A 15,358-nucleotide genomic window follows, 5' to 3' on the forward strand; every position below is an offset into this window, starting at 1 on the left:
AACACTGCTATTCAAATCTGTGTAAATCTTTAAAAATAATTACTACAACCTAAATTCAACCATGTAAACAGCACTACACACAGTACAGACCTGCCCTGAAAAACAATATGCAAAACTGAGATCTGGCACTGTATCATTTTGTAATGTTAATTCAACCTAATAGTCCCATCCCCGCTCCCTGCTCTATGCCCTCCCCTACCAAAAAAAAAAAAAAACAACAAAAAAAACCCAACCTAATTTGTGCAAGAAATGGCAGGCTTATTCTATCTGAAGGCTTCAAAAAAAGATACACAACATGTAACCAGGTTCAAATATTCTGGGAGTCCCCCCCAAAAAGGAAATAACCAAAATAACCCCAAAAAATGAAGAAAGTGCCTAAAACATGATACAGCATTTTAGAGCCCTTTCAGATACAAGGCAGAGAAAGGTGTAAAGTAGAAAATATCCGGATCTTCAGTAATTTCCAAAATGGTCCAATTCCTCAGTTGGCTGCAGGGCAGCTGGCAGATCCTTGCTGCTGCTCCTGGGACAGAGCCACTAAGTCTGCTCCTCGGGACACAAGCCCTCGGGCCCTGAGCTGAGTGCACCTCTCCCTTCCCCTTCTCTTTTCCTTCGCTCCATTTCCCACTCCACAAAGGTGTCGAAGAGACTTGGCCAGGCCTCATCTTCACTGTAGTTGCTGAGGTCAGGGCCAATCACCTGAGTGAAGTTAAGGAACATGTTCCAAGTGTCCCGGGAGATGCCCTTGATCCCCGAGGGGTTCTCTGTTAGGAAGTTTAGCCATTGGTCCAATACCGGAGGATTGTTCTGGGTAAAGACTAGTTTCCACAGGGCAATGGCTATTTCCCGATGCAGTGACCGCTGCCCTTCTTCAGAGTCCAGGCCAAACTGAAATGTAAACCGGTAGAGATCCTTGAATTTATCCTCTTGTTTGGCTTCTGTTAAGAGGCTAGGGAACCGTGCACAGATTCCGTCAATGCTGTCTGCACTTATTGCTTTGCAGCCATCAAAAAACTCCTTCCTGCAACAGAAAGGAAAAGGACAATTAATAATTATAAACTATACTATTTACAGGCAATATACATAGTGATTAAGAGCAAGGCTTTCAGGCCAGATGGTCTGGATTTGAATTCTAACTCCTCCAACTAATTAGTCCTATTTCCTTACTTGTCAAATGGTAAAAATACCACCTTACTTCATAGGGTTTTGGTGAGGACTAAACGAATTACTATTCTGCTTCTAACAGTGCCTGGCACACAGTTGGCAGCTGATAATGGTTCATTTATTCATTCATTCATCTTCCCAAAGCTAAACTCAAGTCTCCTGCTCCCTGCCCTGTTTCCCGCTCTGCAATAGCGATTAAGCTACGGATTCTTTCTTCTTCCAGAGGAGGAGGCTTCCTGTTTCCCTTCTGATTCTCTATGGGTTGTTTGTTTGGGGTATATTTTTAGTGATTGCCAAGGGAGACTTCTGGAGCCAAGGATTCTGAACCTGGGTAATTCTACCACCAGAGATCAAAATTCTATTATTAAAAAACAAAAATTATGTATGTATTTTTAACATCTATACAACCCTTTCAGCTTACAGCATAGTCTCGCATTGATCATCTTCTCAGGGACTGTAGTATCTGCTGAAGAGGTGACACCTCTGAGGTCTGGAAGGTAACCTTCCTGGGGTGGGGGGCATGCGAACTTACAAATTGTATGGCTGGGTCTCAAAGTCAGTTTTTATTCATAACCCCGTGTTCTACAAACCACATTCTATAGGGACATATGACCAGAACAATATGCACAGCTACTGCTTAGTAACTGAGGCCAACTGACCTTATTATACACAGGCCTGGCTGACGGCGGGCAACATGCTAAGTACTAGAAAGGGCAAGTGGCTTCATGGAGGGAGAGAGGCATATCCCCTCCCCAGAGGCACTTACTATATTGGTACTCATAGTGCCTGGCACATGCTGGGCATACAATAAATATCAAGTAAGTGAACTGACATGTAAAGGAGTAAAAGAAAAGAAAGGTCCAAGACAGCAGTGGGGCTGAGCAGCAACTTGGTGACCTGGCTCACCCTGGCTTATTCCTCATTTAAGGCAAAGATGAGCAGTGCCCAGTTACTCAGAAGCTGCCAAATAATGCTAGGATAGGCCTGAAATTTGACCTATGAATTAGGCAAAGGCATTATTCTGCAAAAAAAAAAAAAAACCATGGGGTGCACATTAGAACCAGATATGAATCTTTATCAAAATCCAAATGCCTGGGCCTTCCTTGCTGAGATTCCTATTTAGTAGGTCTGCTGCAGAGCCAGGGAGATATATTTTAATCCCTTAGAGTCCAGAGGGGCTTCTCAGCATCATAGCCACAACTTGGCTCAAAACATTCATGCTTTAGAGAACCTGATCAGAAAAATAAAAACTTACCCAAAACCCTATGAAGCCAACCCAGTCCTATCCTAGCTGGGCACCACTGCCCAATGCTGTTCTCTTTCCTCCACTGCTCACCTGATGACATAAAGTGTTTGTGACTAACCTGGTGAATTTGCACATGGTTGCAGCCTGGAACTTCCAAGCCAAGAGCAGCACTCGAAATTCTGTGGGGTCGACACATAGGTCATTGCAAAAGCGCTCCATGCCTTCCTCCAAAATTGCATCTTCCCGCTCATCCTTGTAGCGCCTGAACAGTTCTTCCAATCTTTGCAAGGAAGACTCCTCGGCATTGGACTTGGACTCCCTCCCAGCATCTCCCGAGGATGTCGGCAGCTGGCAGGCCTCAGTGGCAGCCTCGGCCTTCTTGGTCCCGTTGACGAGGATATCTCCACCTGGCTTGCCACAGGGTGGTACCTGCTCCTCACGGTGGCCTGCACCCCGCCTGCTGTGTGACTTGTTGCTGGGGTCACGGTCTCCATTCTTGCTGCCCAGGGTCGATGAGGGATTCTTACACTTGGTGACACACTGGCCCATGGTGCTGGTGGCCCGGCCTCTAGAGTGGCCCCCTCTGGATCGGATGCCCTCGCTGCCACTGGCCCATGTACCTCAACATGCCATCAGCCAGAGGAGCCAGCCAACCTGGAAGGAAATTAGAAAGCCATCACCTCTGGGTGGGGGAAATGGGGTATGGACCCTACCTTCTAGGGTACGCACTGGTTCACCGCTCTATTTCCATGAGCCAACAACGAACCATGGGAGAGACACTGAGTTCATCATCTCTTTCATAGGCCAGCTCTGTAACTTCACCTTGGCGACACAGTGGCTGGGGCACATATGGAGAACCAATGAGAGAAATTCCCAAAATTCTTAAGGTAACATAGATTTCAAAGAGGCTGATTCATATGTAGAATGCATCAAAGACTACAATTTGACAGAAATATTCCAGAGTAAATCTGTCTTGCCAACTTGCCATCACATAAGAAAAGTTATTTGGACCTGGGTTAAGCCAGAAGGCACAAACGGTTCATCTTCTAATTCCTAATGCCAACATTCTCAGATTTTTTTTTTTTTTTTTTTTTGAGACGGAGTCTCACTCTGTCGCCCAGGCTGGAGTGCAGTGGCGTGATCTCGGCTCACTGCAAGCTCCGCCTCCCGGGTTCACGCCATTCTCCTGCCTCAGCCTCTCCGAGTAGCTGGGACTACAGGCGCCCGCCATCACGCCCGGCTAATTTTTTGTATTTTTAGTAGAGATGGGGTTTCACTGTGGTCTCGATCTCCTGACCTCGTGATCCGCTGCCTCGGCCTCCCAAAGTGCTGGGATTACAAGCGTGAGCCACCGCCCCCGGCGCAGATTTTCTTTTTAAGTAGGATGAGTAGGGAGGAGGGGTGGCCATATTCAGAACAATAGTCTCATAATGCCCTAATGATGAGGTTGTCAAGACTACAAGCAGGGGCCTAAGCCAAGCAGCAAAATGAAATTTGAACCTGATCTCTCCAGATTCCTTTCTGGGCCTATCCCACACAGTAGGTGAAATGCCCTTGCTTTGCCCTACTCCATCCACCTATAGAAACCATCCACCAAGCCAGTACTCCAAACCAAGTTTCCCAACTGAGGAGCTTCTTCTCCCCCAGGTCCTCAGCAAGGCTGTACTTAGAATGCAAGCGAAGTTCACAATAAATGTGATTGTCCCTACAGGGCCTATAGGCTGAGGCTTCCAAAGAAGCGTGTCTCCACTTTAAAAGAAGGACTGGGGCCGGTTGCAGTGGCTCATATCTGTAATCCCAACATTTTGGGAGGCCAAGGCGGGTGGGCAGATAGCTTGAGTGCAGGAGTTTGTGACTAGCCTGGGAGACACAGCAAGACCCTGTCTCCACAAAAAATAGAAAAAAATTAGTTGGGTGTGGTGATGCACACCTGTATTCCCAGCTACAAGGGAGGCTCAGGTGGGAGGATCAACTGAGCCAGGTCAAGGCTGCAGTGAGCTGGGATAGCACCACTCCACTGCAACCTGGGTGACAAAGACCCTGTGTAAAAAAATTGAAAAAATCACTGGTACAAAAACAGGCACACAGACCAATGGAACAGAATGGAGAGCCGAAAAATAAGGCCACACATCTACAACCATCTGATCTGCAACAAAGCTGACAAAAACAAGCAATGGGGAAAAGACTCCCTATTCAATAAATGGTGCTGGGATAACCGGCTAGCCACATGCAGAAGACTGAGGCTGGACCCCTTCCTTACACCATATACAAAAATCAACTCAAGATGGATTAAAGACTTAAATGTAAAACCCCAAACTATAAAAACCTTAGAAGGCAACCTAGGCAATACCATCCTGGACATAGAACCAGGCAAAGATTTCATAACAAAGACACCAAAAGCAATCAAAACAAAAGCAAAAATTGACAAGTGGGATCTATAATAATTAAACTTAAGAGCTTCTGCACAGCAAAAGAAACTATCAAGAGATAGCAAAAGAAACTATCAAGAGATTCCTACAGAATGGAAGAAGAAATATGCAAACTATGCATCTGACAAAGGTCTAATATCCAGCATCTATAAGGAACTTAAATTTGCAAGAGAAAAACAAACAACCCCATTAAAAAGTGGGCGAAGTTCATGAATAGACACTTCTCAAAAGAAGACATACATGTGGCCAACAAGCATATGAAAAAAAGCTCAATATCACTGATCATTAGAGAAACGCAAATCAAAACCACAATGAGATACCATCTCACACCAGTCAGAATGGCTATTACTAAAAAGTCAAAAAAATAACAGGAGATGGTAAGGTTGTAGAGAAAAGGGAACACTTATACACGGCTGGTGGGAGTGTAAATTACTTCGACCACTGTAGAAAGCAGTATGGTGATTCCTCAAAGAGCTAAAAGCAGAACTACATTCGAACTAGCAATCCCATTACTGGGTATATACCCAGATGAATAAAAACCATTCTGCCACAAAGACACACGCATGCGAATGTTCACTGCAGCACTATTCACAATAGCAAAGACGTGGAAGCAACCTAAATGCCCATCAGTGACAGATAGGATAACGAAAATGCGGTCCATATACACCATGGAACGCTATGCAGCCATAAAAAAGAACGAGATCATGTCTTTTGTGGGAACACACATGGAGCTGGAGGCTATGATCCTCAGCAAACTAACGCAGGGACAGAAAACCAAATACCACATGTTCTCACTTATAAAGTGGGAGCTAAATGATGAGAACTTATGAATACAAAGAAGGAAACAACAGAAACTGGGGTCTACTTGAGGGTAGAGGGTAGAGGGTGGCAGGAGGGAGAGGAGCAGAAAAGATAATTACTGGGCTCTGGACTTAACACCTGGGTGATGAAATAATATGTACAACAAACACCCATGACACATGTTTACCTGTGTAACAAACCTTGACATGTACCCCCAAACCTAAAATAGAAGCTAAAAAAAAAGTTACCAAAAATAAATAAATAAAAATGCTCAGAATATTCAGGAAAAAAGAAAAAACTGAAAAAATTGGGAAAAAAATAGAAAAACAAAAGAAGGATGGATTTACCCAAATACAATCTCTAAATGGTAGGATAATTGCTAGATGAAAAAGAAAAGTTTGCACTGATACATAACAAACTCATCATGGTGGTTTATTAATTATTTATGTAATTTAAAAGTGTTTTTTTAAACAAATTGCTAGACATTTCTGAGCCAGAAGCGAGGTGATTTCTCTAAGATGACTCTGGCTACTCAGGACACTTATTCCTACCTTCAACCGGTTTGTTGGAAAATCCATGTACAATTTAGTATTTATAAAACTTTGCCAACTGCTATAATAATGGCAGCCACTGAAATTATGTTGTTAATGAAGTGTGGACCAGGAGCCAGAAGTGTAGCAAGAAACAGACACTAAACAGAAGTCAACGTCAGTCACCCGGGCCTCCCCAGGTCTAGGGAGCTTTCATGGACCTCTATGATCCAAACTGAAAGATCTTAGAAAACCGGCAGTGGGACAGAAGGGTGTTTTTTATGAAAGGCTGGAGCTTTAAACTTTGCCTAAAATACCTGGCTTCCTCCAAACAGTGCCTGGATAAATTGGGGGTCGTCTTCAAGAGGAATTCTCTCTGAGGATAAGCTCTCAGTATACAGTAAGTTAAAAATGAAGAGCACAATCATTCCTGTAGTTATTAGAGATTAGTCATATCAAGGCCTGTCCCCTTCTCCACCGGCAAAGAGAACAATGACAAAAATACATGTCCAAACATGCCCTCAAAGACTTGTAGTTTTACTTAGGCTTCAAAAATACACTGAAGCTCTTATAAGGGCTTTTGGTATGGAAAATAACCATCCTGAGTAAGTTTTTTAAAAGACTTTTTATGCTTTAAGACTACAGCTAGTAAGCCATAAGTACAACTCATTACAATTTCAAATGGCAAGGGGTTAATTCTTGGAAGACCATGGTACAAGGGAAGCAACTGTGCGAGCTGAATTATCTCAAAACAAGGACTGTACCATGTGGAGGGCCTGGTTTCCAGATTTGTGTTTCTAAAGACTAGAATGCTGAAAGAAACAAAAGGCCCAAACTTACACAAACCCCACATGCTCACAGACTGGCAACTCTAATTCCCAGGCACGCTGACTCACCAGGGTTTGCTGCTCAGCTCCTGCTGCTGAGTGAGGCATGGGCACCCAGCGAGATAAGAGGATTTCCTGGCCTCCATCTGACCCACCTACCCCAGGCCACTCACCCCACCCCCACTGGACAGATGCTTCATCCTAGCAGCTTCCTCCAAATCCTGGCGCCAAGGCCTTCAGGTAGGGACAGAACAGATGGGGCTCCCAAAGAGGCCCTAATCCCATTGAGCCAACCGGCCCTCCATGTAAGAGCATCTTTTGATTACCTGACACAGCAGAACCAGCTGAAACCTGAAAGCTTTTAACATGCCCAGCAGATGAAAAAAGGAGAAGAAAATTAGTTTCAACAGATGATCAATCAGCAAATGCCAGAAGGTTGGATCCTTCTTCCATTCTGGTCTCTTTCTTTGAAATGCCCCCATTCCATTGAGTGTTGAGGCGAGTGGTGGTCTAAAGCCAGAAGAAAATATCTCCAGATCTGGTGAGTATGGTCCCCCAATTACTCTGATTACTGCCCAGTGGTCTACCTTCTTCTGTGTCTACGCCCTTCTCTGGGAAAATACTTTTGCTCTCCCAGAGCTTTCCCCAGGCTCAATCACAGTGCCCAGCCCCGTGGCCCAGGCTGACAGCACTTCAAGTGTTTTAAAGTTGAAGGTCTCCCCTAGACTCACCAGCTGATGGCTAACAGCTAATAATAGCAGTCATCAATTATTGAGCACTTGATACGGTGCCAGGCACTATGCTAAGCACTTTTAGGGACATGAACTCACATATACTAATCACAGCCTCATTTAAAAACAAGGAAACTGAGGCTGAGGAAAGTAAATTACCCATGATCACACATCTGGCTCAAGATACCATGACATTTACCCCTAGGCTAGATTGCTGAGCCCACCCCCAGCAAAGCACCTAGAGAGAACACATGATGGACTGGCCCCGAGTTCAGGAGTGACACCACAGCAACCCCAGAGCAGCAAATCTCACCATCAGCCACTGGAGACAGAACACATGGTCTGTGCTTGGTGCTCAAGAAGGATCTCCTACTCACTGCCTTCTCCCCAGGCCAGCCCTGCTGCCACGATCCAGGCAGGCACCATGCACCCAGGCTCAGCCCCACCAGACATGGAAACGAGAATTAGTCCAGATGCCCTAAACGTGTGACGTTTTTGTCCACCAGCACAGTTAAAAGCTCCAGCTCTGAAAAGGACGCCCAACTGCGCCACTGGCTAATTGTCTGACCCTAATGGAAGCCTGAATTTCCTCAATCTGCCAAATGGTATCTGCCTGATAGAGCTCTTGAAAGGATTCAGTGAGGAAATGCAGATTAAAGGTACATGGCTTCAGAGAAAACACTTGATATGACAGCTGTTACTGTATCAGTAGTAGTAGTAGCTCAGTAGTATCTGGTTAGCCTGTTGGAAGCCCCAACTTACCCCATCTGAACAATGGGCTCCAGGCCTCAGATTCCACAGGCCCAGCTGGCCAGGACTGCCTATCCCTGCACCGAGTCACTGGCCCAGGGCTTGTTCCAAAACCAATTATCTTGCCACAGCACTGATCCTACTCAAATACACCACTACCCAGTAATGCTTGGAGGATCAGACTCTCCACAACACAGGATTTCCTTGTGATTGATCCTGAATAAAATCAAGCTGAGTATCTGCTGTGCCCAACAGACACTGAATTGCTGGTTATGCCCAGTCCCTAACCTGGAGCAGGCTTTCAGCCAGTTCCAAACTCCTTCCTCTCTCCACTTAGTCCCAACTCTGTAGATCTGCAACAGAAAGTATGTCTAGCTTTCCACTCAGTTACTAATTTAATGGAACTGCCTTCCCAGTTGGTCCTCCTCCCCATCACTGCCACCTCTGAAGTGGACAGCCTCAGCACAATCTGGACATCCCGGCACCAAATTTTCAACAGCAATAGAGCATTATTAGTCATGAATATCATTTTGTATTTGTTAGTACATTAAGAAAGCTATATATAAATGTAGCTCTGTGAAGCAATTACCCCCATTTTACAGGAAACTAAACGGAGACACACTGAGGTCAAGGAGTCTATCTAGGAATGGAGGAAACAGAAGCGCAGTGATGAGGATGACCTCAGACAAACCAAGACAAACCGTTGCCATTGCCATGGCAATCTCACCAAATAACAGAACTGTCCGCATGGAACTTTAAAACGGGGCAGCTGTACCTCAAAGCACTATTGGGTAGAATAAATGAGATAATGCAGGTAAATGCTCTGCTTAATACCTGACTCACAGAAAGCATTTGGTTAGTGTTAGCCTCTATAATAGTTATAATTATTGTCACAACGCTGGTGACAGAATCGTCTCCCTTCTCCTAGAACGGTGCTCTTTTCAGCAGCCAGCCCGGATCTCCTGTGGCAATTCAGGTCTGCTCACAATAAGTGACCACTCTCCTGCATTAGCAAGGGACACAAATGGGTTGAATGGAGGAGCCAGAGACAAGGAGGGATGTGGAGAAAGAAAGGGCAGAAGAAAGAAGGAAAAAAAAACCCCACAAACTGGGGAAACCAACTTCTAGGCCTTTTTTCTTTTCTACTTATAGCTTTGAGTGTTTACCTGAAAGACCAAAGACAGCAGCTCTGCTCAGCTTCTGCTGGACCAAGATCAGCCTCCAGCTTCTCTCCCTCAGTCTCGGCCCAGCTGCTCTGCCTCTCCCTCCCTCCTCTGCACATCAGCCTCCAGACTCTTTCCTCCCCTGTGCCAGCGCTGGCCGCTGTTCCTGGGGATGGGCTTGGCTGGCTGCCTGGTCCTAGGCCTGGAGCGGCCACTGCTGGGCCCAAAGGGCAATCCCAGAGGCTGCAGTCCCTGGGTTGCTCTAGCTCCAAAGAGAGATCAGGAAGTTGTTCCCATCTCCTAGGCAGATCATGAAATGACAACCAGGCAAGTCCCTGTCTTCTAGGGGCTTACTCTCAACTGTGTCTTACAGAACAGAACCACCACAGAGGACAAACCCACACTGAGACTCTGTACAAATGCAGACAGGAGAAGGAGAGAGAAGTGTGAACTACTATTATGGAAAGAAAAGTAGAGAGGGACTGGGGACGTGAAATCAGTATCTGTGGAGCCTGGGGCTACATGCTTCATATTCATCATCACCTTCAAGCCTCCCAGCAACCTCAAGAAAAGAGTTGTTGCAGCTTTCATAGATTAGGAAACAAGTCTCTTAACTACTAAGCAGTAAGGCTGGAAAATAAAACCAGTCTGCCAGACTTTCCACGGGGAAGTTTCAGAGAGAAGGCAGGTCTTATTCTGGTCATTAAATGTCTATAAGCATGAAATGGAAGGGAGGAGGGAGAGGGTTGATATGGTTGGCTCATGTTATTAATGTATATTAATAACAATATTGTAAAAATAATTACATATATTTATTGGCATGAATTATCACATCTAATCCACGACTCTATAAGGAAGACAATATAATCTTCATTTTACAGAGGGAGGAAGTGAATAGAGCTTGAGGGAGGTGGCCTGAGGTCACACAGCCAATCTATGGAGGAGAAGGATTCAAATCCAGGCAGTCTTGACTCTAAACTCGCCACTTCCCATCACTGGTCTCACTACTATTCTCTGCTATGATGTGTGCCAGGATATTCCCCTATCCTTAAGGAGGTCCTGGTGCCCCAAGAAGAAAATGTCCAACATCCTATCAATGCCTAAGTATATTCCTGAGGAACCAAGTCAATATGAACAGAATATACCCCCAGGAAGCCTTTGGTTCTGGTGTGAAATCCTCCTGAGCAATGTGCATTCTCAAGCAAGCCACTTAACCTCTCTGAGTTTCTGTGACACCGACATTAAAGTGAGGGGTCTGGGTTAGTCTTTCCAAGGTCTAATATTCTGGGACTACTTCACCTTTTTTGGCATTCAGTGAGGCCAAAGTTCTAAATGTGCAACCCTCCTGAGGACAGGCACTTTGCCTCCTTGGTGAACAGATCTCACACTTCTCCTTGCCCAAGACTATCAGAGTCAAAGAAAAAGCAGAAGTCCAAAAGCAGAGGGAAAGCAGGGCTACTCCAATCTGAACAACAAGGGATAGGAAACACCAGTTTTGCAGCCTTCCCTCTCCTTAATCATCTTAGTTTGATCTCTGGAGGGTCAGTAACAGGCCCAGACGTGGAAAACAGACCTAAGTAAACTGACTGCTGCAGCTCGCTGGGTCAGGAAGCCCACTCAGAGGAATGCGTGTTGGCTACTAATGGACGTCCTGACACCCAAGGAACAGACTTGTGAAATGAGGAGCTAAAAAACAGGAGGCAAATGCTGGCACCAAAAGTCAGTGTCAGCAAGGCACTTGATATCTGCTCTGAGGCTTCCTTGACAGAAGGGACCAATCCATTCCACTCCTCCATTCTGTTCCCATCTAGAATCTATTCAGCAGCAAGAAACCACTGCCAGATGCTGGTGCTCCTACATATTAGCAATATAAAAAGCCTATCTTTTCAACTTTCATCTAAATAGTTTGTAGAACGAGCTGGGTGCAGCTTTTTATTTCTTCCTACATATGCCAGATACCCAAAGGCCAGAGAACATGAGTACATGAATTCCTCAGACAGCTTTTCTACAGCTGCCAGGGGCTGAGGCGGCTGTACTGGCACAGCCATCCTCCAGAGAGTCTCAAGGCAAGACCACAGGAGCCCCTTGATCCCACCTGGCAGCCAGACTCTGAATGACCTGAGAAAAAGATGGAATATGGCTGGTGTCCATTTGTAAACTACTTCCTAGAAAGTAAATGTGCAAAAATAACAAGGAAATATTGAGGGAACACTTTAAATGCAGAGTTGCTGCTGCCACTTCCAACTTAAGACTTCAAAGATCACCTTTGGAGATTAGGTCTTACCCAGAGCTACTTGGGAGGGAAAGCCGATCCCTCTGCCAAAGCAAACAAGACCCGTCTGCTTCTATTTTCCAGCTTTTAAAAGACTTTTTGTCCTAAAATGTACTGCAGCAACAAGCTAAGACAGCAGTTCCAGTTAGGGTTGAGGAGGAACCCATGACTTTTTACATCAACCAATCTCAAAAGTGCAAAAGAAAAGAGGGAGGAAGGAAGGGAGAAAAGGGGTAGGGATGACAGAGAAAACTTTTAAAAAAGAAATCTGGCTATATTTCTATAAAAAAATCATCTTAGGTCACATGACTAAGGCCAGCCAGTTTAGCATAAAGTCATTTCTTTTTGAAAGTGTTCTCAATGTTCCTCACATTGCACCCTTTGCATACACTACTAAGAATATACGTCCAGTTGAGGCCTCAGGACTGAAGCCAGTGTGGGCTGGCTAGAACAAATGCCTACTTGCCAAATACAGCCAAGCCAACACACACACATACTATAAAGTTTCCAAATACCAAATAATGAACCATTTTTTGGTCTCTGGGCTTCCAAACTGAGCTACATGTTTAATCCCACATAACTCAAAATAACCAAAAAGGGCCATATCATTTCACTGACCCATACTTGAAATATTTTTTGCTGTCACTACTGATCTGGGCATTTCTAACCACCCACTTATGTGCAATGGGGGGCATCATAAATGGGCACCAAATTTCTAGGTCATTCTTTGTTTTCACACCAGCTTTTCCAGTGACTTTCCCTGTTTAAAATCAGAAGGCCATCCTGGATTTGTGCTGCACTTTACTCTAATAAAAACGGCATGCCTGCTGCACTCTTCATCTCCGTTATAAGCTTGCAGCTTGTTTTATTCCTTAGGATGGAGCCTCAGTAAAGCCCACTGAAAGTAAACCACTGATTAGCATGAATACCCTCCTTCCAGTCAGCATATGGTTATCAGCCACCCTGGAGGTTTACCTGATTGTAGCTGATTAGTCCTCAAAATACCCAATTACCACATCAACTGCTCATTTTTCAATCACCTTCTGAGGAACTTGGGAGTCAGCAACTGACTGAAAATTAGTGAACTGGAGATAAGGTTAGATTTTTGCATTTAAGTAAAAGGCAAGAAAGGAAATTATGAAATGAGTCCAAAGACGACGAAGGAACACAATATACAGATGATAAATGACTGCAGCCAAATGTCTTAAAGGTCACCTGGATGACCACAAATGTAGATATGTGGTTTCGGGAGCCAAAGGCCTCTAAGTAGGCCTCAGGTTCACCACGTGGTAACCAATCAATCTCTTAATGTTTGCTAATTCTTAAAAAAAAAAAAAAATCTAAATCCATTAAGACCACATTTATCAGCTTTTTCCCCACGATGGAGACTGACTGCTAATGCATAGCAGACAGGAAGAGGAAGAGGGACAGAAAAGACCCATACAATAAAAGAATTCCTGCTTTCAACCACATCAGTAACCTGGTCAGAAAAGTGAGGTCACTAGGCTCTCTTTCCTGCTGGCAAATTCAAAAGTATTACATAATTATCTTGTGAAGTTTAGAAAATACAGAGAGGCATAAAGGAAAAAAAAGCTAATCACTAATTTCGCCACCTACGGTTAATATTTTGGAGTATATCCTTTCAGTCTTGCTTCACTGCGAATCACATCAAAAAGGCTAACCAGGCTAGGCGCGGTGGCTCACACCTGCAATCCCAGCACTTTGGAAGGGCGAGGCGGGTGGATCACGAGGTCAGGAGTTCAAGACCAGCCTGGCCAACATGGTGAAACCCCGTCTCTATTAAAACTACAAAAATTAGCTGGGCATGGTGGCACATGCCTGTAATCCCAGCTACTTGGGAACCTAAGGTGGGAGAACTGCTTGAAGCGGGACCCCAGAGGCAGAGGTAGCAGTGAGGGAGATTGCGCCACTGCACTCCAGCCTGGGCTATGGAGTGAGACTCTGTCTCAAAAAAAAAAAAAACTAACCAATCCAATGATCCAATGATTCTGGCTCTAGGGATTTTAAGAAAGTGTTTTTAAATGATGGGGGAATGGGGAGAAAAGCAGCTTAATCCTAAAGACATCTTTCACTTATATCTAAATTTCCTCAATTTATTCTTTCAAAAGAAGATCAACTTCCCCCTCACACTCCCTCCAAGGAAAAGAAGAGGACAAAGATGATGACCATCTTAAGGTCTAATGAGTAACAGTCCCCTTATCAAAGGTTTAACATCAGGGGTAGAAGGGTCTGGCCCATGGATTGAGTGATTTCACATTCCCAGGGAGCAAGAGGCTCATTCAAAAGAGAAATGTGGAATGCCTGGAAATGGTCAATGGGCTGGATTTAGTGTGAAGACTAACATGGGCTGTCAAGCCGCAGACTGGGTCAAAGGACAGATTTGTAGCAGACGTGTCTGCCTTCCCAGCATCCAGGCTCTTCATCAGATGATTACCCAACTTTCACCAGCAGATCCTTTTCACTCGCTCTCGGCCATATGGCTGGGTGCGGTTCATAAAGAACTATGGGACTCAGGCCCACCAAGTCCTCACATGCCCCTGGCTTTAATGACTGGATCCAGGATATGCCCATGACAAGCCAGCCAGAGAGAATCTCAACACTGAAAATATAGGAGGCTGGAGATGCTACCAGAAAGAGCCACCAGAGAAAATAAGAATGCCTATTCAAGGGTCACTGTGAGGATTAAATGGTCCCTGTTTATCACATGGGGCTCAGCTAAAATGCAGGTAGAACCCAAAAATGAAATCACCAAGTGGAAAGCAGTACGAAGAGACAAAGGGAAACTGAATTTTGAAGGCATTATTTACACCCTGAATCCAACTGTTCCTAGAGTCAAGATCAAAGCCTGAACTTCACAGGTGTGAGCTAACAAACTCTCCTTTGCATAAATCAGATATCAGGTTTTCTATCACAACTGAAAGAGTCCCTACCAAGACACAGCTATGTCACTCAGATCTCTTCTATTCAGAGAGCAAAGAGAGAGAAGATCTAATAGCTAGATGTTCTGATTCATCGTTCAGAACCAACTGACTAGGCCACAATTTCTAGTCGAATATATCATAGGACCCTTAGCTGAACAACAGGACCAATGATCCCAAGTTCATAAAAGCTGTCAAATTCCATTATAACTACGTGGACCAGTAGGATGCTATTTAAAAGATGGTATGACTAACTGGCTAAAAGAATCTTTCCAATTGCAATTTGTACACCGTTAGACCTCCTGCAAGTAGATATGCCACAGAGTACTTCAGGAGCTTTATTCTATTGTGTACATACTTGCTGTCGTCATCTTGTTCCCAAGGAGGAACCCCGTCCCAGCATTCGGACACCATGTAAAAGGCTGTAAAGCAAAAGCTCTCAGAAGTCTTTCTCTGTACAATAACATGATCAACCTTCCAGCTGAAACAGATATTTGACCTAAACC

General features: G+C 44.7%; 1 protein-coding gene across 5 annotated transcripts in view; it reads right to left on the reverse strand.

Moving 5' to 3' along the window:
• Positions 1-298: 298 nt before the first annotated feature.
• DCUN1D3 (defective in cullin neddylation 1 domain containing 3) overlaps positions 299-15,358 on the reverse strand; it is a 41,859-nt gene continuing 26,799 nt past the window's right edge. For all 5 annotated transcript variants that reach the window (XM_058440796.1, XM_058440798.1, XM_032157059.2 and 2 more), the window contains 2 exons: positions 2,529-3,064; positions 299-1,021 (listed from right to left, as the gene is read on the reverse strand). In XM_058440796.1, the coding sequence (XP_058296779.1) occupies positions 538-1,021; positions 2,529-2,959 (915 nt within the window). In that variant the 5' untranslated portion in view covers positions 2,960-3,064 and the 3' untranslated portion in view covers positions 299-537. The remainder of the gene's footprint in view (positions 1,022-2,528; positions 3,065-15,358) is intronic.

The sequence above is a fragment of the Hylobates moloch genome, unplaced genomic scaffold (genome assembly GCF_009828535.3).
Source record: "Hylobates moloch isolate HMO894 unplaced genomic scaffold, HMol_V3 SCAFFOLD_6, whole genome shotgun sequence".
Classification (NCBI taxonomy): Eukaryota; Metazoa; Chordata; class Mammalia; order Primates; family Hylobatidae; genus Hylobates; species Hylobates moloch.